At 37.6% G+C, this 26,799-nt stretch overlaps 1 protein-coding gene across 1 annotated transcript; it reads right to left on the bottom strand.

The window, feature by feature from the left end:
* Positions 1-948: 948 nt before the first annotated feature.
* On the bottom strand, positions 949-22,569 carry LOC149943633 (uncharacterized). Its single transcript, XM_090176131.1, has 10 exons — positions 22,329-22,569; positions 8,423-8,631; positions 7,994-8,108; positions 7,850-7,937; positions 7,685-7,783; positions 3,973-4,095; positions 3,799-3,919; positions 2,284-2,470; positions 2,078-2,220; positions 949-1,363 (listed from the first exon to the last, which is right to left on the bottom strand). The coding sequence occupies exons 1-10, from the start codon at positions 22,567-22,569 to the stop codon at positions 968-970; spliced, it is 1,722 nt and encodes a 573-aa protein (XP_090032257.1). The 3' UTR covers positions 949-967.
* Between the last annotated feature and the right edge of the window lie 4,230 nt (positions 22,570-26,799).

The following is a 26,799-nucleotide window of genomic DNA, read 5'->3' as shown; positions in this document are numbered from 1 at the left end:
GTTAAAATCGTTTCCAACTTACAAGTTAGTGGGGCCTTGATAGTCTTATGATAAAACACATTTTTAAAAATATTATAAATCTTTATTTAACTTTGCTCAATAAGTATAACGCAGAATGTATTTATTTAAAATTAGTTTAAGTATCGTAGGAGTATTTTCTTTGATAATATAGCAATATATAGGAGTATTATCTTTGATAATATAGCAATATATAGGAGAATTATCTTTGATAATATAGCAATATATAGGAGTATTATCTTTGATAATATAGCAATATATAGGAGTATTATCCTTGATAATATAGCAATATATAGGAGGATTATCTTTGATAATATAGCAATATATAGGAGTATTATCTTTGATAATATAGCAATATATAGGAAAATTTGTATAAATCAAATTTAAATTTATTTAATATAAAAGTAACTTCTTTTAAGCAGCTAACGATATTCTTAATTCCGTTCAGCGCAGATCTTTGGAGAAGCAGTTAATATTTTATCAAAGGGATTTAGTACATTGAGCGCCATCTGTATTACGAAAAGCGAACTATGCACGCGGGAAATTCGAAAAAACCGCGCGAAATACGAAATAATATCTAATAGGGACTTGGCAGTGCTACGTCACAGTTTTTTTTTAAATAGTTTTTATCGTGGGGAGAAAAATAATACCACAATGGCGGCCATGGCCGAAGCTACGGAGTGCCAAGTCTCTATTGTATAAAAACATAAAGTAAAGCATTGAAATATAGCAAAAATTATTCCCAAACGAGAATTCTGCCTGGAAGGCGCTATCAAGTTTTGGGGATTAGCGGAGGATTGGGGGTTGGGGTAGAACGGGACAGAAATAGAGGAATTTGTTAAGCTTAAGTTTAGGAATTCTTGGGTTGGGGGTAGTTTGCTAGGATATATTTTAATTAAGAATATACAAAAAAAATACATAGACCAAAAATAAATAACAATGAGATAAATTATTTACAAACTGGCTTCTCGTGGTCACCTTTATCGGTGGTCGGTTCAGTTTCGGGCGATAAGTTAGTACCCAGGGTCGAGTTCAACTTGCCACTAAATTCTTCGATGGATCGTGTCCTCTGCCTAAGCATGTTTGGATGGGGAGGGTATTCGGGTATTACCACGGCAGTCTCATCGGAAGTTGATGAATTCTCCAGGATCAGTTTTACGGATTTATCGTCCAGGGAAAACTCTTTGGTGACGCTTTCTGATAACTTCAGCGAAAGACGTCGCGCCTTTTTAGCCAAGGACCCGAAGATAATGGAATTCAAAGACCCGAATGGCGCTTCAACGCCTAAGTATACCACCAAGGATACACCCAAAGTCACCAACAAGTTCCCGAAGAATTCGTAAATCTGTTGAAATTAAATTATTCATAATTGTCAAAAAACTGTAATGTTATATCTAGAATGTATTGATTTTTAGTTCAAGAGGATAACTATGTTGAGACCAGTGGTGTAGTCGGGCTAGGGCGTCGCCCCGGTGTTTTTCTCAAAGGCAGGGCCCCGCCTTGGTTTTTCTATTTTGCCAGGGCGCGCCCTGCCTCTTTTTTCAACTTTCCAGGGTGCGTCTTAATTGTTTCTATTTCCTAAATCATTTTTCTCGAATAAAGGGTGTGTGAATTTATTATAAATTTTGCCCGCAGGAAAATACCATAACAATTTCAAATCGTTACCTAGTTACGGCCAGCTTCGATCACGCAAAAAATTGAAATTGGACGTACATTTATAGCGGCCGGTACAGCCAACTCCGATTATGCACGAAATCGAAGTTGGCCGTACCCAGGTAGCACCCCAGTTCTTTTTTTTTTTGGACTACACCACTGGTTGAGACATTCCGTGGGAATCATGTTCGAATTTTCCACAATCAAAAGAAAGCAAGGTAAAAAGGTCACAAGCGTGTGATTCAATCGTGTCCCAAGACGTCAGTTTTAGGGAAAAAAATAGATGCCAGGCCTATCTGATATTCTTACTGTTAACGTATGAGGTGATTTGGGACAAGGCCTAAAAATCCTCTCGACAAGGTCCTTTTCCCTAATTAGAAAAAATACTTTCTGGATCATATCTTACAATTTCAATATGGTCCAAAGGCACTGTATGTTTCTTGCTGCCAATACGGACCCACTGAATAGGCATTTGAGTTAGGAATAAAGCGTACACGAGTCTGTTCAGAGGTATGAAAACTTTCCACGAAAGCAGAGTGTTTACGAACCCTGAACAAAAAGACTCGGAAATTAGAAATTATTGTTTTATTATAATTACAAAGTAATTAGTACCTCCATATCCGTACGAGCAAGCAAATACGATCCAACAAATACTGACGGACCATCCAATACGGTACAACGAGTGATAAGCTATCATCTCCGCTAAAGTAGGCTTCTTACCATTGGCCCATTTCCAAGCTCCCATTAGGATCGTGGTAGAGATCACTGTTGACGTTAACCATCCAAGAATCACGTAGACCTGTAATGACAAACAGTACATTCCAAAGCACGCAAATAGGCTGCCCAAAATTTGATAAGGGAGATGATTCTTTCACATGTGTAACGCCATCAGAGACCAATTTTTAAATACTCGGAGGCTTGCTAGATGGCGCCAACACTCTGAAACGTAGGATGATAAAATACGCGAGAAAGTAGATTAGTCCATAATTAAACGGGATAATATAGCTAAATCCTAAACAAACTTGAAGAAATTAAAAAACTTACTAATAACTCGTACCAGGAATCCATAACGCTACTTGGAATGAATAACGGCTTCGATTCCCCGCCGTTGTGGCGGAACATAGTAGGCGGAGCTTATAAGCCTTTGTTTGTCACTGAATTTGACGTCATTTAAGGCGGTATAAGCGTTTTAGCCCCTCCCACAATGTTCCGCCACAAAATACCACAGGGGATATGGGGAGATACTCATTCCAAGTAGCGTTATGGATTCCTGCTCGTACCAATAGGTCTTCGAGCAAACAAAAAACGCGAAACTCGGATCAAATAGATCTTCGAGTAATAAACTAAATTATTATTTTTTTTGACCTATTGGTACGAGTTATTAGTAAGTTTTTTAATTTCTTCAAATTTGTTTAGGATTTAGCTATATTATCCCTTTTAATTATGGACTAATCTACCTTTTCGCGTATTTTATCATCCTTCTCACAGTCCATAGGGTGTTTCTTCTAACTTAACTCTGAAACGTAGAATTTGTTTGGTGTTTCTTTTTATGACGAATTTTTCTCGAGTTGGAACTTTTGTATATAGTTTTTGTATTAAACGTTGTTTATAATAGTGCAACGTATTTACATAAATCATTAAATATTTAACCCTTTCCGCCATAGAGTTTAAATTGGCGCCATCTAGTATAAATAAAATAAATAAAAACGAATCTAAATGTTGGTTTCTCTTTTAAGACCGAGAACAGAGCGAATTTCCACCCCTATAATCTCGTACTCTATATTTTGACGAGTGACAAACTGACTGACAGATTTGACAAACTGATTGGCAGATTTGGCAAATTGATTGACAGCTCTGACAATTTGCTTGACAGCTCTGACAGCTTGAATGACCTCTTGAACAATTGGGATTATTTTGGGAATAATATACGTCGGCTCTTTTATTGATGCTCATTATGTGTATTCTATTAAAGAACAGTTTGAGCCGTCGGTCAAGCTATCCTCGCTGTCACACCTCAAGAAATTGACCAGTTCAGGGGTCGAAATTCGCGCACGATAAAATGGAATCTCTGTTCTCTGTCTTTAAGTAATTTGTGAATCAGTCGATGAAGTTTAATACCTCCTTTACCTTTTTAAGTTTAATTTCGGGGTTTTTATGAAAGACGTATCCAAGAAGGAATCCCAGAATGTAAGGGCCCACGTGTGAATATGGTTTGAAGTAATTAGTCTCCAACATATCTTTATAATTGCTGAAATAATATTTTATATTTGCTTGTTTCTTTGGATTTTGAATCATTCTTACTAAAACTCTTCGATGGTGATGGGGAAAAACACTCTTAAATCGTAAACAACCACCATCGCGATCGACAAGACAACATTGGCCAAAATAAGTGCTGCGCTTATTAAAATTCCCAGTCTTGGTTTTCTGCGTTAAAGTTTCAAGTTAAACATAGTTAAATATTAATATAAACCATTACTCTAAACTAGGGATGCCCAAATTTCTGATTTTAAAGGTCGGCATTATGACGGTCGATCTCATCATTTTAAAAGTTCAAATCAATTTATATCAGCAAAAATCAAGAGAAGATAGGGGTTGCAAAAATGGATTCAAGTTCCTAAGAATATTGGAGCATAGCATTAGCCTGTGGTACCATCCTCGCAGCTTTTGTAGAGAAAGTGTATCTGCTTTTTTAACTTGCATCACGTTTACAGCGCACTCTGGCGTTTTAAAATTAGTTTTATTCAGTGAAAATGGTCGAGGTTAACCCAAAAGGGCTAAATGCGAATTGTCTTCTATCTCACGCCACGAAGCTCTCAGATTTAAATTATTAATTTCAGAATCTCTTTTTTCGTTGTAGCATTCCATGTACTTTGATATACATTCTTTCCAAAAGGAAGTGACAATGGACTTAAAATATGAATATTCAGTTTCATTCTCACCTACACTAAGCCTAGGCGTTCATGCCATAATTTTAGCAACTCTACGTGTTGTTTTTGATTTAGGAACTTTTTTTCATTTAAAAAATAAATTACCTAATCTAAAACCTCTGTTTCATTTATACTTACTAAATAATTAACATTTGTTACGATAGTTTCTTTAGATTTCACGTTTTTTTAAACCGTACCTTAAGCATAAGCCTATCACAAGGTCCCTTTAAGCAAAGGTCTACCATAGGTCCATAGGGGCCCATGTTAACGGCGTTGTCCTGGAGATAAGAAAATGAACGTACGACGATAGGGCAGTAGCGCCATCTTCGTTTTCAAAATTTCTACATCTAAAATATTGTCTGACTTGGTAGAGCAGCCACGCTCGGGTTGATAAATGCCACACAAAACGCGTCTATTCTCAAATTTGAAAAATAAATACTTTCAACACAACTCTTATTTCTAATAGCCAGTTTTAGGTTCTGATGAATCATTTTGCAAAGATAAGTGTTAATTTTAAGTTTGAAAGTGATAAAATTGTGAATAAGCCTTGGCTTAGTTGGCTACGGTGCCAAGGGAGATTTCTCCCACGGCCGCGTGGTTCTATGTTTAAAAACGTTCACGCACGCCTTCTGCGCATTCATCATGCAACGCGTGAAATTCATTTGGGGAAATGCCTAGTTGTGGACGTAGCCACTAGGAGGTGCAGATGTTGAATACCTACCTCTTAATAACGGGTATGTGATCGTCCAAAATTTGGCCTAGACCTTAGCTTATGGGGACCTTATGATAGGCTTATGACGGTAGCAATAGATCATACTAGATGGCGCGCTTGAATGACACGAAAAATGAAAGCAGACGAACTTAAAGGGGAACGGCCAAGCTTTTCCAAATATGGCCTTATTTCCGTATCAAAAGATTAACAAGACGTTCAATATACTAACACGTACCTTTTTTTTTGTCTTGAAAAAATAGCTTTTGGCCCAAAAAGTTGAAACGAAAAATAACGCCAGGTGTTTGGGTTTGAATTTTCGCCGCCATCTTAGGGGTGCCGCCAGCGCCCCTAACCCCGTATGAGCGATTTGCGAACTATCCTAACTTTTAAAATCGCGCAATTTAGGCTTAGGTCTCTTATAACTGGAACGCGCCGCGCCTGCAAAACAAATTTTTTGCGTCTTCAGCAGCGCGCGCTTTTACCAGAGATCCTGGCAGTTATAGAGATGCGAAACTCCGCCGAAAACCTGACAAAAAAAATGCAAGCATCAGCGCCGCCCTTCGGCCGGAAGGAAGCGCCCGTTTCAAGCCGAGAGACGCAAAAATTGTAAACAACGGTAACAATCCTAGGATTTCTGCGATTACTCCCCACGTACAGGCGTCGCTGCGATCGGAATTTTTTTTAAAAAAACTGGTTTGCTTAGGGTATAGGGAGTTTCGCATCTCTATAACTGCCAGGATCTCTGCTTTTACGTTGTTTTTCTGTCTCACCGACTTCTCACCAGGTGTCGCGGCCGACGCGCGCTTTTCGATTTCCCGAAATTTCTACATTTTATTAAAAATTAACCACTCAATATTTTTTGATGCGGTTTTCGCCATAAATTTTAGTTTTTAATGGGCTATACGGCTATCTAACTGGTTAAAGCTTGACCGTTCCCCTTTAAGCTAAAAAAGCTGCGAGGATGGGGCTCAGAATCCTATCTAAGTATACATTTATCCATTCTTGATTTTAGTTTATTTTCGATTTAATCATATTGAAGGTCGAGATCACCATTTACTAAAAATCCGCCATTTGGGCACCCATGATCTAAACATTACCTGTAAAATAGCATTAACAAGAATGGGCTTAGAATGTAGTAATGGATGTCGTTTGAGATGAACCACGTATTAACGAGGCACTATTATGAAAACAAATGTTTTCTGTAGTTACCATAAAATGTGTGGAGTTATTGACTTTTACCATATCGAAGTAGTCGAACCAACTGTTGATGAACAACAAAGTCGCCCACCATGTTCGCCGACAGACCTGCACTTCCCGGGTTACAATTTCGTGCCAGAGAGGACCGGATCCCATCAATGGTAGGAGAGTAATGGCACCTAGTATGAAGCCCACGGATGGTAGAAGTCTGAAATGGATTGCTCCACATTAAATCTTTAAGGGGGAAGACTACAGTGGCCATTGTCTACTTTCGCGCTATTTCAAGCTGAACTCTTTTAATTTTGTATTTTAACTTATAAAATTAATATTTATGTGTAAAACAGCCTCTGATTTAGTGATTAAAATAATTTTGATAATTTTAAATTTTAAAGTAATTAAGTTATTACGTTTTAATTCGGACACCCAAACTACCATTTTGTTAGGACCTTATATTAATATTATAATTATCAAAATTATTTTAAGCACTAGAGGAAGGTTCAGCCTAATAAGAAAAATTAATTCAATGATGTAATCGTTTAAACAGAAACGTTCAGCTTGAACGAAAAAGAAGCTTTTACGGTATTCTTCCCCCTTATGGTGTAAATAAAATGTGTTGTTTGTTTTTTAATTTTACCTCCAGATTCTTCGAAACCAAAATCCAATGACATTCAAACGACCTTGAGTATTATCCATGTACATCATCGATAAATAACATACGAGAAAACCGCTACGGAAATAATTATACAGTTTGTAATACAAATAAAATGATAACTAACATAGCGGTATTTTATACCCAATAACGAAAAAGGTATCGACCGAGCAGTAGGAGTTGAATATCGTCCCGAATAAAGGGTCTTTGGTCATTTCGAGAAGATTGGCAGTCCTGTCTATGTGACAATTAATCTCAATACGGCCTCAAGGCCACGATGGCTATATGATTCATTCTTACTCATGGAGAATCTTAAGGAATGCGAGTAGGTGTGCGACAACAGTATCCAAAAGATGGACAATACTTTGATTCCACTTAATGAACGGAGTCGCGTGCTTTTCACTTCCGTTTTCAGGAAGGTCTTCCCATTCGAGTAGAGGGAAAAGTGTCGCCATATCGAATAAATTCCACTATCTGTTAAATTATTTCAAATGTAGGATTTCATTACATTGACTGCGCAAAGCTCACTGGAGTGTATAAGTACATTTTTCTTGTCCGGATGACTGCAGTATCCAATCTACTCCAGTAGCCAATACCAATACAATTAGTAGCAACGCGTAACAAGATCTGCAAGCATTCAGTTAGTTAATATTAAACATTAGTTCCATTAGCCATAATGGTAATTATACATACAAGATTGCAAGTTGTTGCCAGGACAATTGAATATCTTCTTTAATATCACAATTTGGTACTTCAACTTCCAGCGGAAATCCTTCTGTTACTATAGGAGATAAGTGATTTTTAAAACTATTTCACATTTAACACGGAACGTATTACCAGATGAGAATAAACTTTTCAAATCGTTTTCGTTGCAAGTTGAAGGTACGCACATTCCCAGTCGAAATTTGAACGCATCTAACAAACGTACTTTATTTTGGAAAGCCGCAAATATCTACAAGTACAGGAAATAATGAATTGAAGTTACTAAGAATATTGGACTACAGGATTCTGATTCCCATCCTCGCAGCCTTTGGATCTTAAATTCGTCTGCTTCCCCATTCAAGTTTGCTATATGGTTACGGTATAACCAAGATGTCTCTTGGTATAACCTTGAATGCCGCTTAAATGCAGACGAACTTTCTCCACAAAGCTGTGAGGATGGTACCAGGGGTTAATATTATGCTCAAATATTCTTAGTAACTTTAATACGTTCTTGGTACAGGAAATAATTCAATATTCGAGAATCATACGAAGCATCTTTCTTACGGTGTTAGGTCCTGTTAAATTGACAAGGTCCAGTTGAATTTTCTTGGGCATTTTCGGCGCTATGACCACTGGACAATATTTGCCCGTCACCATGTCATTCCTGGGGTCTCGCTCTTTAATTACAATTGATAAGCAGAGGTCGTAGTCCCCGAGATCAGCTAGCGTCCCTCGTGTTATTCCCGATGGAATTTTACCACTCGCATCTACCACTGAAATTTTAAAATGTGTATTTGCAAAATAACCACTTTTTATGGGGTATAAAAAGCGTACTAATTAAAATTTCGTTGATATTTTTACCAGGATTGGCTGAATTTATTTAAAATAGCATTTAAATTTCACACAATATTTAATGTGTAATATAACGTTCCCTCATTATATGGTTTAAGGAATCAAAGATCCTTAATAATTAATCCTTCGCGTTTAAAGATTAAACTAAATTCCATCTTCCATAGAGGTGTTAATTTGTTTAACGATCTCGATTTATCTGATTTACCAAATAACGTAGATAAATAATAATAATAATAATAATAATCAGCTAGGCTAATACCCAAGGCACCACCTTAGGCCTAAGTCATCAAGTGACCTTTGAAGCCTTTAATTCAGGTGGCCGGGTTACAATGCGTAGGAGGGTGGTGGCAAGCCCTGCATGCCACGCGACCGAGCCAACAGCTCCCTACACTAACTATTACCGTTAACCTCGACAAGTTTTTATGGAATGGGGAAACCGAAGAGCTCGGGGGAAAACCCCTTAAACCAGTGGGGAGAGAACTTGCAAACTCAACGCAGAAGGAGTTGTTCCGAGTTTTCAAATTTAAGATATTTGTTTTTTTTAAAGCGTTAATTTGCTGTCTAATCTATAATCTGTATTATGTAATGCGAATGTATATATTTAAAATCTCGATTTTCTGTCAGCGCCCCTAGAAAAATGCCGCCCGAGGCACGTGCCTACTCTGCCTAATGGTTAATACGCCCCTACATAAGAATCATAAGTTAAATAATTAATAGTTTGTTTAGTAAGCGTTTCAATGAATATTTTCCGTTGTAGTGATTGTAAATCTTATACGCCGCGATTCTTAATGGAATAATTATAAATAAATAATTATTCATATTTGGTTTTGACCTCTCTAGTCTTGCGCGCAGCGGCGCTGGGCAAAAAAGGACTATTACTCGCCAATTCCGTTGGGGGTTATATTCCTTTTAAATGTTAAAGATTTTTTTCGCGAGTTCACTCATCATAGGTCTATTTTAACGAAAATTAAATAGCTTTAGTCAAGTAGATGTATAGGAATTTTAAGTAATCAAACATTTGCCCGAGGGATCCGACATTTGCAAATTTTGCGTACGTCATTTGAATCTCAAAGTTATTTCAGAAATCAGAAAATGATTTTCGTGTTGATTTCTAGTTTTTAAGGGTGATTTTGAGATTTAGGAACTAGCTTTCACCCAGATTTAAGGATTATGAAGCTGATTTTTAAGATTACTAAAATAATTTGAATGAATGTTGGACCCCTCGAATTTGTCCTGTAAAAGCGAGCGTAAAAGAGTGTAAAATTTTATAGCTTGTTAAAAATCATATTTAATCAAATTTTATTCTTTGTATTAATTGTATTCAGTGTATTATTTGTGTTTTATATGTTCCTACTTATTGACATTTACTTATGGTGGTTTGGTATGTATTCACGACTTTAAAAGATTGTATCCTTTAATACGGCAGTAATTGGAATGTAGGAACGATGGACGCACCTAGGCTCTTTCAATCTTTTCGCGGAAAGACGGGTTTCCCCCAAACCTTCCCTCGTGGTGCCACAGCGTCCCCATCCCAGGGACTAGCGGGTGCCACTAGGGGGAAAACCCCTCGAAGAAAGAGTCCAACGCTCCTACCCTACGTCCTTCCAGGGGCCCTATTCTGTAAGCACTTCTCGATCGAGATCTATCTCGATCTCGAATCGCTCTCACGAGATGTCGAAAAACGCTATTCTATAAAATATTTGTCGAATAATGCTACTCGAATTCGATGGACTTCTCGAAGTCGATCTCGTCGTGTCCGAAGCTTACGAGATCGCTTGCGACAGAGGTTTCAACCAATCATCGAGCTGGTAGTTATTTTTAACTCCCTCCCCCCACCCTTCTCCCGTGTTGCCAAAAAGCTACCACTAGTCCACTACCCAAACCGTCTTTCTTACTTTCTTAGGGAAAAAAGCAATGTCGCTTGCTATAGCTCGGCTTGAATTGTTCAATTGTACTACCATTAAACAATTTTGTTATGTTTTTTTTTATAACTTTCCGTCCAGTTATTTATTTATTAGTGAGCTATTACGTGCTAGGTCCCGATTAATTAAGTGCTATGTATCAATCCGTGTTTCAGTCCGCCGGCTTAAGCCAAATTAAAATTTAAGCTATCCGAAAGCTATTCGTATCCAATATTCCGCAATATAGCTAAACAAAAAGTTAGCAACACTGAAAAGAAAACGCTTACCAACCTAAGCCGCTACGAGCGACAATATTACTTCATCCTGTTCGCCCGGTTTTATTGGAACTTGGGAAACATTTTCCCAAAGAAAAATATTAATGTTAGTGCCCGAAATATATTTAAAGCTCAAAATTATCGCACCGATTTGGGTAAATTTGTTCGAATTTCATTCGCCCGAATGGTGGTGCAAATGTCCGAATGATCATTTGTCCGAATGCCGGAAAACAGGACCGTATGACCGAAAACGTATTTCATTTGCCCGAAAAAAATTATCACAACTTTTGTTGGTGATTTAGTCGTTCAATTTATGTTAACTTTACTGGTGAATTTCATTTGTTCGAATAATCGTTTGTCCGTTTTTTCGAACATTAGGAATTGGTTGTTTTTTTTTTAATATTGTTAATATAAGAAAATAGTAACATTAACGTGACCCTAACCTAACCTAACCTAAATCAATATACAATATATAGATATAACAGAAATTAAGAAAAAAATTACTTGAACAAACAACGATATTTACAATGTAGTTTTTTATTTTTAATTCTTGCACTAAAAAAAATCCGGACTAAAACAAACAGCAATAAGAAATACTAATTTAGCGACAGAATTAAGACAAGTGATGCTACCGACTCGGACGAATGAAACCAACAAGTTGTCCAATTCGAACAATTGAAACGTTTGTTATTTCAGCGGTTCGGACGAATGAAATTCGAACATTTGTTCCACCGTTCGGACGATTGAAATTAGAACAAATGTACCTACCCCATCGCACCAACCTCCAAGCGGCCAAATTACATAAATACTGGGAAAAATAGAAAAGCATTCGCAACGTTTTTCTGAGGCAACGGTGCGAAAAGATGAAAGACGTCATAAAACTTAATTCCCCAAAAAACACTTTACTTGGGTAAGAGCGCTATGATTTGGGTAATACCACTATTAACAATGAAATATGTAGTAGCAAATCATACCACGCACTTAAATAATCAAACCAAAGGAATAAAACTGAACCACCTGAGGCTCCAAGGCTTAACGCAAACAAAACAATTTACTTATTTTGTGGCCAAAATGCTTTGTGAAATTGTGAGAAAAACCCTCAAAGTGCGAAATACCAGGAAATGAGATTATCTGGCAAAGTGAAAATGGAAGGTCGAAGACAGACAAGCAAAACGAACTCAATCAGCCTCTCTTATGATTCCCGCTGATAAAAAGATTGAAAGTCGCGTTCTCTCTTTTAGTGAGAGCGCATGGGGATAAATTGTTCAGAATTAGTATACAGCTCTGGAAATTGATATACACGTGTCTTGAACTATACTCTCGACTACCTAGTTTTATTTTTCAAAAAAACTTACTGGAAAAAAGATTATAAGAAAAAACCCCGCTTGTTGCCAAAGACGCGTGCATCTTCGTTTGATTTGTTATTAAAATAATTTAGTCTACGTTGCACAGCATCTCCACAACTTTACGATTAAAAAATGGTAAATCGCGTGTAGCTCGGGTGGAAAAGGTGGAAAAGGTGGTAAAGTTATGAATTTTTCTATGGTGATATGTGTCATAGTACTACTTAAAACCTCATATGGAACTACATCGAGATATTTAAATTTGGTTAATTTTTTCTCACTTTCTTCTGTTTTGATCTTTTTTATATCGAATTTCCAATGCAACCACAAGTAAGTCTAATTCCGCGGTTTCATTGTGATAGTTAAGAACATTTCACATTCTATGACTTACCCGTATAATATGTCCAAATAATGCAGTTTCCCCTAATGCAAAAGAATTATTTAAATATTTTCATATTTATTTTTTATAAAATTTATTAATTTATAATAATTGTAATTTTTTTATTTAAAAAAACATATTGCATTAAGTATGTAATAAACGTAGACAATTTCAGTTGCATTTTAAGTTCTTGTTATTTATTGGGTAGACGTAATACTCAAATATTTAAAATTAAGCTAGAAATTTAAGAAAAAAGTAAATTTTCGGAGATGCTGTGCAACGTAGAATAATATATCTTAAAAAACACAATCAAACGAAAAGGCCCGCGTCTTCGGCAACAAGCGGGTTTTTTTGCTTATTAACTTTCTTTCCAGTAGGTTTTCTTGAAACAAAAATAGGTAGTCGAGAGTATAGCTCAAGGCACGTGTATATCAATTTCCAGAGCCGTATACCAATTCCGAACAATTCGGGTGTTTTTTGTAACCATGCGCTCTCACTAAAGCCGCGTTCACACTTACCCCTTAAATCGCTTCTTTTAGATAACTAGTTTTCGAAACCAGCTTGAGAAATCGCTTCGTGTTGGTTCGGGAAGCAACTTGTCCAAGTCCGCTGGCTTAGAATCGCTTTCAAAACGACAAGGTGGGGAAGTCAAATTGCTCGTATTTTCCAAAATAATGGGAATAAAATTCTAAATAATGTCAAATAATATTACTGTATGTATAGTAAACATGATTAACTAATTGTTTTGGGATAAATTTTAGTATTTTCAAAATTCTAGTCATAATTGGAAATGGCGTTAAGCTTTGGCTATAAGCGAACCGGGCTGAATTGATTTCGCACGTGTGAACCAAGAATTATCGTCGGCGGTCAAAACTGGCATATAAACCGACCTAAACTGGGTTCTAGTCTCTAGTGTGAACGTGGCTTCTCTATCGCCCCCTCAGGAGGCGCGAATAAAGCCGGAAGACAGACACGCCAAACGAACTCAACCCCCTCTCCCCTTACCATCCCCGCCTTGAAAAACAATTTAAAGTTGCGTACACTCTCCCTCTGGCGGGGTCTTCCCCCTTTAGCCCCCATTCTCCATATCCGCCGACAAAAGACCCCAGCCAGGACTCCCCGCCGAGGGTAGAGGTAATGGGGAACGCGCGGGGGCGTATACGAGAGGGGGGAAGGCGTGTAGGATCTCGTTCATGTTCAGTGTTGCCAGACATACGATAATTATCGTACACGTCGTTAATTACGAGATAATATTGGGGACGGACGATATTTTCAACGGCGTACTATAGTACGCATTTTTCGATAAATCAGCTCACGCGTACGATAATGTACGATAATGTTTTTAATTGACTGAAAACCAATTAAAACTGCGATTTTTAAACATAAGTTTTCAATCGGTCGAACTTTAAACAAGGAATCTATATGTGTAAGAAGTGTTATTAAAAAAATATTTAACAAGTTTAACGTAACTATTTCAAACACAATTTAAATCTACCGCCAGTTTTAAGGCATATGATAATTTTTTCTGAGATCGATAATTGTTTGGCTGTGGTACGATAATTTGAGTTTCTGGAATTGGCAACGCTGCTCGTGTTCGTTCGGCCAGACTGATAGCGCGTTCCACTGGCTAATCTCGGGCGCTCCGAGATTGCTCGATTTTTGATTTTAAGTTCCACTGGGAAATGGACGCTTCAATAAAAGATACTCGGTTTTTACTCCCCTCTCCAAATTCATCTGGGAAGGAACTATTTCCGGTCGGTCGGTTAAACGGTTAGAATGGCTAGCCAAAAAGTCATATTTAAGCCAATTGGAGACGCGTTTTCGCCCTCATGAGAATTTTGCGTCAGATAAGAAACGCGTCGGCTCACGTGTATAAGGAACATACTAATGTTAATTTTCGATAATATATTTGAAGGTAAAATATATAATGTTACTAAAACTAAGTATAAGAAGATTTTATTATTATTATTATCATCCTCTTATGGTATAAATAATTAAAATTATATGTAATATTTTTATAATACCGAGCAATTTCAAAGCTTCTCATGGAGGCACAGTGGCGGCGCCAGGAATTTACGCGAGGGTAGGCAAACCAAATAAATGGGCCCCCCCTTTTCTCAACGAAATACTTGAATTAAATAAAGTAGTGATGTACATGACGAACAAAAAAGTTCTAACAACAGTAAAACGAGTCCAAATATAACAGAACTGGTTTTATTTATTAGGAGATACCTAAAAAATTTCTAAATACATTATCGACAATTGTTTCATTGTTATTTATAAATAATTTTATCTCTTGGGACAATTTTTAGGCCCCTTATAGGGTGATTTTGGGGCCCCTCAAAATTTTAAGGTAGGCAGTGGCCTACCTGGCCTACCCCATAGCGCCGCCACTGTGGAGGCAGAGTTAATTCATTTCGTATAAAATTATCTTTTGGAAAAATATGAAAACTCATTCCTTTAGAACTAAACGTATTACTTTTGCAGTACGGTATGCAACAAGTGTTTCCTTGTAACCAGGTAACTTTTTTGGCATGTTAAGGCTTAGCAAAAAACCGATGTTACGTTCGAGAAAGTTTCCAGCTTTCTAATATTTCAACAAGCACTATATAAATAATAACTTATGAGTCCTGGCTGTCGGAAATATTACTTCTTGGCAATTTCTGGGAAGATGTTTTATTTAAGCGCCTATTCAGAGTAGGTCTAGCCGAGATTTGTGTGTTCCACTGGCGATCGCAATCTAGGCACAGCGAGCGCTCGAAGTTGATCCAAATTTTTGGCAGATCAACAATTCGCGATCATTTTTATGCGCGAAATGTCGGCTGCTAGAGACAGAAATTCTCGATTCCGGCTAGCTTACCTGTTATTTGAGTCACCATCTGACAGCTCCGATGAAGAAATGGAAGCTATAGCATGAGAATATTATACACCGAATATAACTAGACCCAAAATTATTAATTATGTTAATTGTGTGGTTATGATGATAACGAGGATAGTAGTTAAGCCTTGTCTTTGTACTACCGCCATTTTAATTTCACAGGAAGCTTGATTAAAATTTCCACGAGTATTCCACTGCAAAATATATCAGTGGCGCACCAACAAAATCGGAGGCAGATCTATGACATCAGATACCAATTTTAGAGCGCTCTGAAGTCTTACACACAAAATGTCGCCGATAATAATATGATAGGAATCGATTTTTCTACTTGGAATGCTTATCCTGCCGTATCGCGTATGGTAAGATCACTCTGACGGCTTTGGCCCCGCCTACGAGAGATAAAATCTCCTCAGCACCCGCTTCCCTCTCACCATAGACTAATACAAGAGACACTTCTCGGGCAGCTTTTCGTATCACGCTTACGTTCCGCCGCAGCCAGAGATGGGACTAGCTCGCGATCGTCTCACTAGGGCGCGTTGGCTTCAACTTCAGGGGCAAATAAATCGTCACGTGACTTCGGAATTCCCACATGGCTGGCATGCTGACATCAGCCGGTTTTATTTGAATTTCTGCATCATCGGTTTTATTTTCAAATAAATTTATGTAAAAAGTTAATAAAATTTAACATCAGTTATTTATTTTCTATGATAATATATAATTAATTTAATAGCTCCAAGGGTTAAATGGTAGTGGGAAAAATGCCTGCAGTTGTTGAATTAAATTGAGATTCCAGTTCTAAGAAAATAAAAACCTCAATATACCTACGTTAATTAAATTAAACCTAATAGATCTTGAAAAACATCAAGCCACTTTTTTTTTGTACAATCGAGTCTATCGAGAAAGAAATGGCGCAAATAATTGCTTGACATAATAGTTTCGAAACTCGAAAAAAGAGGCCTGCACCGGTTCAAAAATAATCACGTGTCTTGCCTCTGAAAAATTCGATTTCATCCCCCGGCGTATGTCTTCCCTCCCTCCGCTTTCACGCACCGTGAAACTGCCTCGTTACAGGAACCAAACTTTTGGGGATAGCGTTGTAGAAGGCTGCCCGAGACGTGTCTCTGTATATAAGTCTATGGTCTCACGTTGTTGTTTGTTAAGTTAACATAGTGACGTCAAAAAAACCGTCAGCCACATCGAGACGAAAATCTGCCGCGATAAGCATTCCAAGTAGAGGTGTGGATTCCTGAATATGATAATAACGAAAGTTCGACCCTAGGTGAATTCCCCTCCGACCCTACGTGAATTGCCCTCCGATCCTTACCCCGCTAATGAACCGAGCCCACAAGCCCCCTCCCCCACGTTGAAAGGCAGTCGGTCCCTCCCCCCAAATACGGAAAAATATCTCGGGTTACACCACGGACTGTAAATTTTAAATTTTAGAGGACGAGTAAAGCGTTGCCTTCCCCTGTAGAATTTTGGTTTCCCCGCGCATCAATCACTTCGAAATAGAGAGAGAGAGTCCGTCAAGGTCATTTGTACCAGGCATAGAGCTAGTCCCCCCCCCCCCCCACGCATGTTATCTGGAAATCTGGCCGACCGAAAGACAAGCGCTATAGTGAATGACCTTGAGCGACTCCCGTCAGCCTGATCGGTGAACGGGGCGTAAAATACCTCGGGAATACCGGTCCTCTAAAATTTACAGTCCGTGGTTACACACTGAACGCTTTCGCTGCTGCCATCTGTCAGGAAACCGGGGTAGCTTCTCAACTATTATCCGAGCTAGCTGCGAGCTCGGCGGTGGCGGAATGGCCTTATCCTATAAATTTCTTTACCTCTACATAGGTAAACGAAATAAAATATGACAAAAAATCAGATCTAAAACAAATAAAACACAAAGCAAACTAAATTTTTAAATAGTAATACTTAGATTTGATATATGATATAAAATAAATTAAAATTTAATTTCGTATTCTATATCAAATGTAAGTATCTTTGAAATAGACTGGAGTGAGCCATTAATTGTTCAAAAATTTATGATTTCAAAAAACAAAAGTACTCGAATTAATCAATTGATTCGTTTTTATTACCAAAAGTGTCACCTCTGAGAGTAAAGGACTTAGCTGTCTAAAAGATACCCCAGCCCTTTGTTGAAGATGAACAAAGGTGGAGGTTTTGTCATTTTTAATGATAACCAGTCTACCTTGACAGAGCGCTACTGTCTCAAGGAAAAGACGTCCGTAGCCAGAATATATCTTAACGGAAAAGATTAACAATTAAAAAGAATTTCACCATTTTAATCCTTTGTTGTATTTCTCGTAAAACTCTATATAATCGGATTACGAAAAAATGTCGTCGTTGCGACCTCGCCCGCGCTGAATGTAGGTCCGAAATCTTTCTTTATTTACAATCAAGATTATTTACTTTGTTCGCAACAGTTTCGCCCTTGGATGTGACTGTACAGTTTTGCCAAAGATTGTTACGTTCTACCCTCTAGTATGTTAGTTATCGAGAGGATTATTTCAACATACCTTCTCCAAACAAGCATTAAACGCATTTTTTCTTGATAATATTATATCTTATATATCTAGGCTATATAAATAGCAAAGTGTTTGTTCAAAATTTACCGTGCTCTGCCTAACTATGCAAAATGTTATTGATATTTACTTTATTTTTAAACCAAATTTTTCTGAGGTATTATAGCTATGATGGTGGCGGAGTGGTTAGCACTTTCCCCTCACAACAGCATTTTCTCAAAGAGCCGCTCAGCTCACTCACCGCTCACACTCGCTAGCCTAATATCCACTCGGTGCTCCTCTCTTTTCGCTCTTTTTGAGCGGTTAAATTGGCGCTCCTCTCCTTTTCCCTTTTTAAGAGCGGTTAAATTATCGTTCTTCTCTTTTTGCTTTTTTTGAGCGGTAAAATTTGCGCTCTTTTCTGTGGTATTATTTGCGCTCCTCTCTTCGCTCTTTTTTGAGTGTTAATATTTATGCTGGCAGAGTGCCTAGGGTGTTAGCTGGCCTATTGCATTTCATCCATGCTCAATGGGGACCACTCCTATTATCCTGCTTTTAGATACAGGGGCAAGTGTAAACGTCTTGAATCATGCAACCTACAAAATGAAACCGAAACTAGAACCTCCGAGCCTCAAAATCTATCCTTATGGCTCTAACTCACCTTTACAACTTAAGGGTCAAATTCGAACAGAAATTTCAACTGATAAAGACAAAACCTCCGGCATTTTCTACGTGGTCAATGCCCGCAAGGAAGTATCGGCATCTATCCTTGGCTATACGGTATGTCATGCGAATTGAAACTGACTTCACCAACATCCACAACCGTTAACTTTCTAACACTTCACGACGCTAGTTATTCCAAGGCATTGGAAACTTTCTAACACTTCACGACGCTAGTTATTCCAAGGCATTGGAACCTTTCTAACACTTCACGACGCTAGTTATTCCAAGGTATTGGAAACTTTCTAACACTTCACGACGCTAGTTATTCCAAGGCATTGGAAACTTTCTAACACTTCACGACGCTAGTTATTCCAAGGCATTGGAAAACTTAAAAATGTTAGAGTGAAGTTAGCCATTGCCGAAAGAATACGACCAGTAGCTCAATCACGTAAGCGAATACCTTTAGATCTACGTGAATCTTTGGAAGACGAACTTGATCAGCTATGCTAAAGATGACATCATCGAACCAATTACGGGTCCCACTCGTTGGGTCTCACCGATAGTTCTTATTGTTAAAGACAAAGGCTCAACCAACGAACCAACAACACACCATAAGAAAAAGATTCGACTATGTATCGACTTGCGGCAACCTAATACCTCTAATATAAACTATTTGGAGCCACGGTATTTTCTAAGTTAGACTTTAACAAAGGCTACCACCAAATAGAATTAGGCGAAGCCTTCAGATTTATCACAACCTTTACTCCTTTAGTACCCACAAAGGTTTATACAGATATAAGTTCTGCAGCCGACATTTTTCATCACATCATTCGATATTTGATCCAAGAAATTAATCAGTTCTTAATTTTTGGAAAGAATCAGAGTGAACACGAGGAGGCTCTGGAAAAGGTTCTACGCCGCCTTGAAGAAAATAACATAACCGTAAATCTCTCAAAGTGTGAATTCGGTCAACCCAAATTAGAATTCTATGGACATGTAGGTGTACGAGTACATCTGTCAAAGATCGAAGCTTTACAAACACCGAAAACACCTGGTGAGATAAGAAGCCTAATCAGTCTCGCCACAAACTGTGCACGATTTACTCCCAACTTTTTAAATGTCACAGAGCCTTTGCGAGCCCCGACCAAAAACAAGACAACATGGCTGTGGACTAATGCTCAAGACGACGCAATGGCCTCATCAGGGCCGTCTTAAGACCTTTTGGGGCCATGGGCTAAATTATTTCTTAAGACCTTTGGGATCCCCAACGGTCAACCTTTCTATGTCCGTTGTCTAAATTCAACTACACAATAATCAAACCAAAGCTTTTAATTTCAAAAGTATAACATAGTCCTACTGAAAATAAGATTTTTACTGACAGTGACTCGCTGTTAGGTTTTAGAAATTGTTGGTACCGTATAATGCACGATGTGGCGATGAGTCAAATTACTTTAGACGTAACTAAAAGATACATAATATTAAATGAGTATAAATAATATTTAATTAACTAATCCCTTATCCCTAGAGTATGGATGGCCTTTCCAGGGCCCCCCAACTGGCTGGAGGCCCTGGGCTGTAGCTCACTTAGCCCATGCCTTAAGACGGCCCTGGGCCTCATTAAAGAAACATCTCGCCCAGGAGACAAATTTAATCATACTTGGACCCGCAAAAGGAAACTGGGCTCTATGTTGGTTGTATTCTATCTCAAATTGGCAAGAACGATCAACATTCAATAATATCCACAGGTAGTAAAGCCCTACAGATGTGGAATCTAGGTATTCTCAAACTGAGCGAGATGCCTTGCCAATTGTATGGTCGTGCCACTACCTACGTAATTAATCAAGGTACGTGCATGCTCGGAAAAATAAATTTGTCTTTCAAATTCCGCTAAGTGCGCCTGTACGTCGAATCTACTGCTCAGACCTTGTCTTTAGCATAGGCCATGGTGATTAAATCACTTAGACTACGGCCGGTAGTGGCTGCATCACAACTTCGTAGGACAGCGTTTAAAGAATAATACAAATGTTTAAATATTTTGTTATAAATCTCAATATTCATATTATCATATATTAAAATCAAAATATTATATAGTTATATTTAAAGTTTTCTATTTTTAGCCAAGCCGAGGCTTAAGAAAATTTTAATTTTTAATGTTATTTTATATAGTTAATAGTCTTATTTGTGAAAATTGTAAAATACATATAATCAAATTTTAAAATAATGTAATATAAATAATTTAAATATTGAGATTTATGAAAAAAAAATACTCTAACAGTAGTTTTATTCGTTAAACGCTGTCCTACGTAGCTGCGATGCAGCCACTACCTGCCGTAGCCTACGTGATTTAATCACCATGGCCTATGCTTTAAACAAGGCCGGAGCAATAGATTTGACGTATATGCGCACCTAGCGGGAATTTGCAGCGAATTCGAAAGACCAGACACTGTATTTTTTTCGAGCATGGAAGGGTCTTGATTAATTAGGTTAACACTGATCACCAGCCCTTGTTAACCCTTCTTGGTAATCCAAAATCCAAAACATCGGCTAGGATTGAACGTTGGAATCTAAGACTCGCTCCGTATCAGGGCCTGATTAAGACTTTATGGGGCCCTAGGCCCAAGTTAATTTTGGTGCCCCCCTTTCAATAGCGAGCGAAGCGAGCTAGGCGCTTCCTCAATTTATAATTGAGAAATGGAAGGAAAATTCATTTTGCTGCCAGATTTAGTATGTCGTCAGAGGTCAGGGGCTAGACGGCAGTCCGTCAGAGAATGTGACAATCAAACGTTTTTGGTTCATAGGGGTGGACGCATTTACTAAAATAACTCCGGAAAATATTTTGTGAAAAGCAAATGATTCAAGTTTTGTACTTTTATTTTTTTCGAACCCTCTTGGTGCCCCTTGTAGGCTTGGTGCCCTAGGCCCAGGCCTATTCGGCCTATTGGTTAATCCGGCCCTGCTCCGTATGCTATGACTCTCGAGTACCAGCCGAGAAAACTGTCGCGCCACCCGATACAATCGAACCGAGGTAAATGTCTTTCACCAGCGAGTGAAAACCAAGTCCACATAATTCTGCAACATGCTTTTCCTCAGGCTATCACCTATGACGAAATAGTGAAAGAGTCAAAAGAAGACCCCAACATCTCAATACGCAATCAAATGTTTGATCAAAGACCGCTGGAACCACAACCGTTTAAATGGTACACGGGCAACGAAATAATACTCTCACCTTCTTGGCGAACTTGTTTACCATAATTTGTGTGCCATTGAAACATTTTTTGTCTTAACGGTAGAAAAAAATTGTTTATAAAGATTTTACCGCCAATTCATACTACCTCAAGTAGAAAAATGGTCATTCCCCTCGCCGTCTAGCGGGTAAAAAATTCCCTAACGGATATACCAGACAGAATTATAAATTTGATGGTATGCCCAATGCCGTTGCCATCACGTTGAGGCTTGGAAACAGCGTAAAAGATAAATTAAACCTCTCAGTTTTAGTCACTGCTACCGCCTGTTCAAAAGGCATTAAAAGTCGCTCGATGACTTGGGCCTAAGGTGGTGCCTTGGGTATTAGCATAGCCTAGCTGACTACATTTTGGAGGAAATATGAACAATATCCTTTTACTATACCACTTAATTAATATAAATGATATTAAACCATCTTACTTGTCATTGCCCACTTCTCCATCTTCTGTAATGCAATAATCATTTCTAAAAAGCTCCCCTGGCATTCGAAGGACAATGTTGCTTTCGATGTCTTCCTGATTAAGAATGGTAACGCATTTCTCAATATAGAACTCAATCCGGATTTTGCCGCTGATATCGTATCTTTCCAATTTTTCACCAATTTCCGATCACTCTCCAAAATTGGATCAATTTCTTCACCCAGTATCAACACTGGGGGCATTTCTGTTGCCGAGTTCGTCATTGTAAAAACGCTACTCACACTATTATTTACTTTTGACGTTATTGAAGGTGTTGAAAAAGTATTATTTGTTTTCATATCGCTTCTCAAAGAATTTGGATTTAATGTTTTGCACGAGTGGAAAATCAAAACTAAAATAATGGATTCCAACTTCATAGCGACCACTGAAATACTCTGTGACGGTTTGAAAGTGAAACGACCAAGTAGTTAAAGAAATAATTTCTTTATATACCTAGTTTATAACCTCGAAGACTGTGACGACACAGAATTTAAACACCAGCCCTTTGTATATTTTACATAATCCGAAGCGAATTCTTTAGCAGATTGGAAGTCTCTTTGTTGGTACAGCCCCCAATTATTCTTGCACCCTGGTTTAAAAACTTTCTTTCATAGTTTTTGTTCAGCTCAAAAAGTAAAATTTAAATGATGACCTTAGAGAAAATGGAAAATTCAATCGGAAAATAATTATTTCTTAATGGTTTCTCTGTGATGTGTATTATTTTCGATTGGAAGTATTATAAATTTTCTCAACACCTCCTAATAAACATTTTTATTATAATTTTGTTACTATACTTTTCTTCTTAAACATTAACAGGTAATAATGGTATTATTCTCAAGAAAACATCGCCGATTAGCAGTGGCGTAGCCATAAATTCGTCCAGGAGGGGGGTCGAAGTATGTGAATGTTAAGAGGGGGTCAAGAAGGGGGGGGGATTTAGTACAGTCAAAGGTAGGCCCAAGGAGGGGGGTCTGGAGCCGGAAACCCCGCCTTTTGTCTATGCCACTGCCGATCAGAATGAAACTGTTTTAGCTCCATGATACCACTATAATTATAGCAGAGAGTGTATAGTCTATTTTTCAAAAAGCCGTATTGATTTTTCTGGCGGGAAAATGCCCATAGGATAAGAGATGGCGCCACCGGTATCACCGGCTAGTAGCGCGTGTTTAAACACTGGTGGAGGATGACGCAAAAACTAATCCGTTTGCATTTGATATTTTCACAATTTATTTAATTTGTAAAATTGTTTAAATATACCTGGATCATTTTGTTCGGCTAGTAAAAAATAAAACTCTCGTTAGTGTTATTATTAGAGCGTTCGTTTTCCCAAATAATGTTTTTGGTCGGTCTACAACGCCATCTATATATTTTTTAATATAAATATTACTGTTTTTAGATCCCCTACAGTATTTATTTGAAAATATTTAGTAATTTTATATTTTTCCATAAGAATAAATATCATTGTAAATTAGGTAATTATAAAGAATTGTATAGATGACGCTCAAAAGTTATTTTTTACTGGTATAAAGGTTTTGCTGTAGAAATACCACGGAGCTGTATTTAAGAAATACCTAAGTTGGAAACTCTCGGGTAATCTTTTTAAACCAGTTTCCCGCTTCGTCAAGGCCGGTTGACTGGACTCCACAGAATCTACACACAGTATACTGGAATATTTTTTTTAACGTTGATTCACCACGAATATTATAAATATTTTATTACATTGTGTAGCGACCATTTTTAAATTTATTTATAGCTTAATTTAATCGGAGGCCCTATTTCTTTACACTCATCCCTTGTCAACAAAAATTCGACCTTGATATTCTTGGAAACATCCATTATAGTTTTTCGGGTTGTGGCGCTGGTAGTTGCAACGAACGCGACCCGTAATAAACTATTTCGAGTGGTCATTGGGAAGGGGTGTAGTAGGTGAGCTGGTGGCCACCTGTAGCCTTTTTTCCTCATCGTTATTCTTTCTCAACTCTCTTTTCGCCGTGACTGCATTAGCGATAAGCGGGGCCCCATCTTATCTTTATCTTTCACGCATTCCCTCGCGAGGCCTTTCACCCCTTCTATGCCCCCTAGTTTTGTCATAGGCCCGATTCCCGAATAGGCGAAACTATAAAGTCCAGGGGGGCTGAAAAAGTGGTAGTCACCTGACTTTGTAGAGAACTGCAGTTACCGAATCGAAGTTGGCTGTGAGATGGTAGTCACGTGATTTTGTTTTCCCATTTTAACAAGTTGGTTAAGACCAAATTTACTTTATAGTTTCGCCTACCAATAATTAAGTTTGGATAATTTATTCTCCTATGCATTGCATAAATGTCAAACTTATCAGCGTTGCCAGACGTACCATAATTATGGTACAGTTCAATAATTTTATAGGGCTGTGCGAGTACTCGAACATCATCGATTACTCGGCATTTTTTTGAGGTCGAGTACTCGAACTCGACCTCGAATAAGTAATTGGAAAATATTCGTCGATTATCGAGCACAAAAAATTGCATTAATCCAATAAGCTGCTTTAAGTTCAAAGAGGGGTTTTTGCAACTTTTAAGGGTGGACATAATAAACTGTACCTACAAACAATGTTATTAAGTTTTGGTTTTGGTTTGGAGTGTCACTTCACGAGTTCGGATGTCTTAACTTCCTAAGCAATATACGGACAGACGGTATAATAATAGTTTAAAAAAATGTATATTGTATTGTTATTAGGCTAGTAGGCGAGGGGTCGGACACTTGCCATTATTTTGTACGGGATTTCGGGATTTCATAGAGATTTTGGCGATTTTATCATTACTTTTTGAAGTGATTTTGGGATTTCAAGGTTAATTTACCATAGAGTTTAAAGATTTTGCAATTTTAGACAAAGTGTACGGGATTTTGGTAAATGTCCGACCCCTCGCTAGTAGGCTAGTATATTATTTTTATATTCCACTAGTCACTTTAATGTTACTAAAATTGTGGATACTGGTTCATTTAAATTAAAGGAATATTTTTCAGCATTGAAAGTTAGTTTATACTCATTTTCAATTTAATTTCCTAATTATTCGAATAAAACCAGCTCCTAATCAAGTATACTCGATAACCCGACTCGTTAAAAATATTACTCGAGGTTTTTTTTAGTTTCTCGACTCGAATAAGAGAAAGTTTCCCCTTAATCAAGTACTCGATTACTCGACTCGACTTCAATATTACTCGACTCGAATACTCGATGAAAAAATTCGTACTCGATACTCGCCTCGATTGCGTAAAACCACTACTCGCACAACCCCATAATTTTAACAGTGTGCTATACGGTACGCCTTTTTGCAATAATATTAATAGTAAGGCTGAACGAATAACCGAATTAACCGAATAATTCGGTCGAATAATAAACCAGAAGACAATATGGACTTGGCGGCATGACGTCACGCCATACCTTTGGTATTCTTTTTTTTCCAATTGGAAAAAGCATGGGTGACATATTATATACGTCATGCTGCCAAGTCCCTATTAAGCATTACTTTGATAGCGATAGTAAAAATCTTTGTCAACTACCGACCCGGGTCTTAATGGACCCTTTGGTTTAGGGGATAATCCCCAATTATGGTTATTTCAAATGGCCAACAGTGGCACTTGCCCTCTTGATTATTGTTAAATTGTTTTTCTTTTGTTTTGTTATTTTCTTATGTGTTTATTATTTCCCATGTTTTATTCATTAAACTTCTTAAATTTGTTTTGTTTTATGTTTGGAAACTGTCAATCTCATAATTTAAGCAAACACCTAGACACCTTAATCAAGCATATTTGAATGCAGGCTTGGTCGCCGGGAGTCCTTTAGGCTAGGAATAGCGACTAAAGTTTATGGTAGAAAACCCCTACAGTTGTCTAATACAACTATTACAGTGAGTATAACTCATCAATGGTAAATGATTTATCATCGCGTTATTTTGAATTAATATTACAAAAAAACGATTACAACATATATAAATTAAATTAAAGTAATTGCTTTAAAAATTTCCACCAAAATTCAAAGTAGTCATGATTTAAAACACTTAAAATATTTTATTTAAATATGAATTTAGTGTGCAATACAAAAATGTTGACTCTGCGTCTAAATAAAAAACAGGTTAAGCAAGAGCCCCAACACATGTTGGAGAACTTGCAGCAGTGTAGACGTAGATTATGTTAATATCGTTTTCAAGTACATGTTGTGTGTTATTTTAAGATGTACTTAAAATTAGACAAGAAAAGACAAATCAAATAAATTGAAATTGAAATATTTCATTTATCTAAGTAAATTATAACATATTTTTGTATTGATTCGCTCGAATGCATAAATCACACTGTACCAACAGGGACCATTAACCTTCCATTCTGATTTGTAGACGTTTACTTTAACTAATTTGATCGTGCTGTGAAAGGTTCCGTTTAAACTTCTGTTATCGACACTT

This window comes from Leiobunum rupestre, chromosome 5, assembly GCF_980474605.1.
Source record: "Leiobunum rupestre chromosome 5, qqLeiRupe1.1.hap1, whole genome shotgun sequence".
Lineage (NCBI taxonomy): Eukaryota > Metazoa > Arthropoda > Arachnida > Opiliones > Sclerosomatidae > Leiobunum > Leiobunum rupestre.
This window is presented reverse-complemented; position numbering and strand designations above follow the sequence as displayed.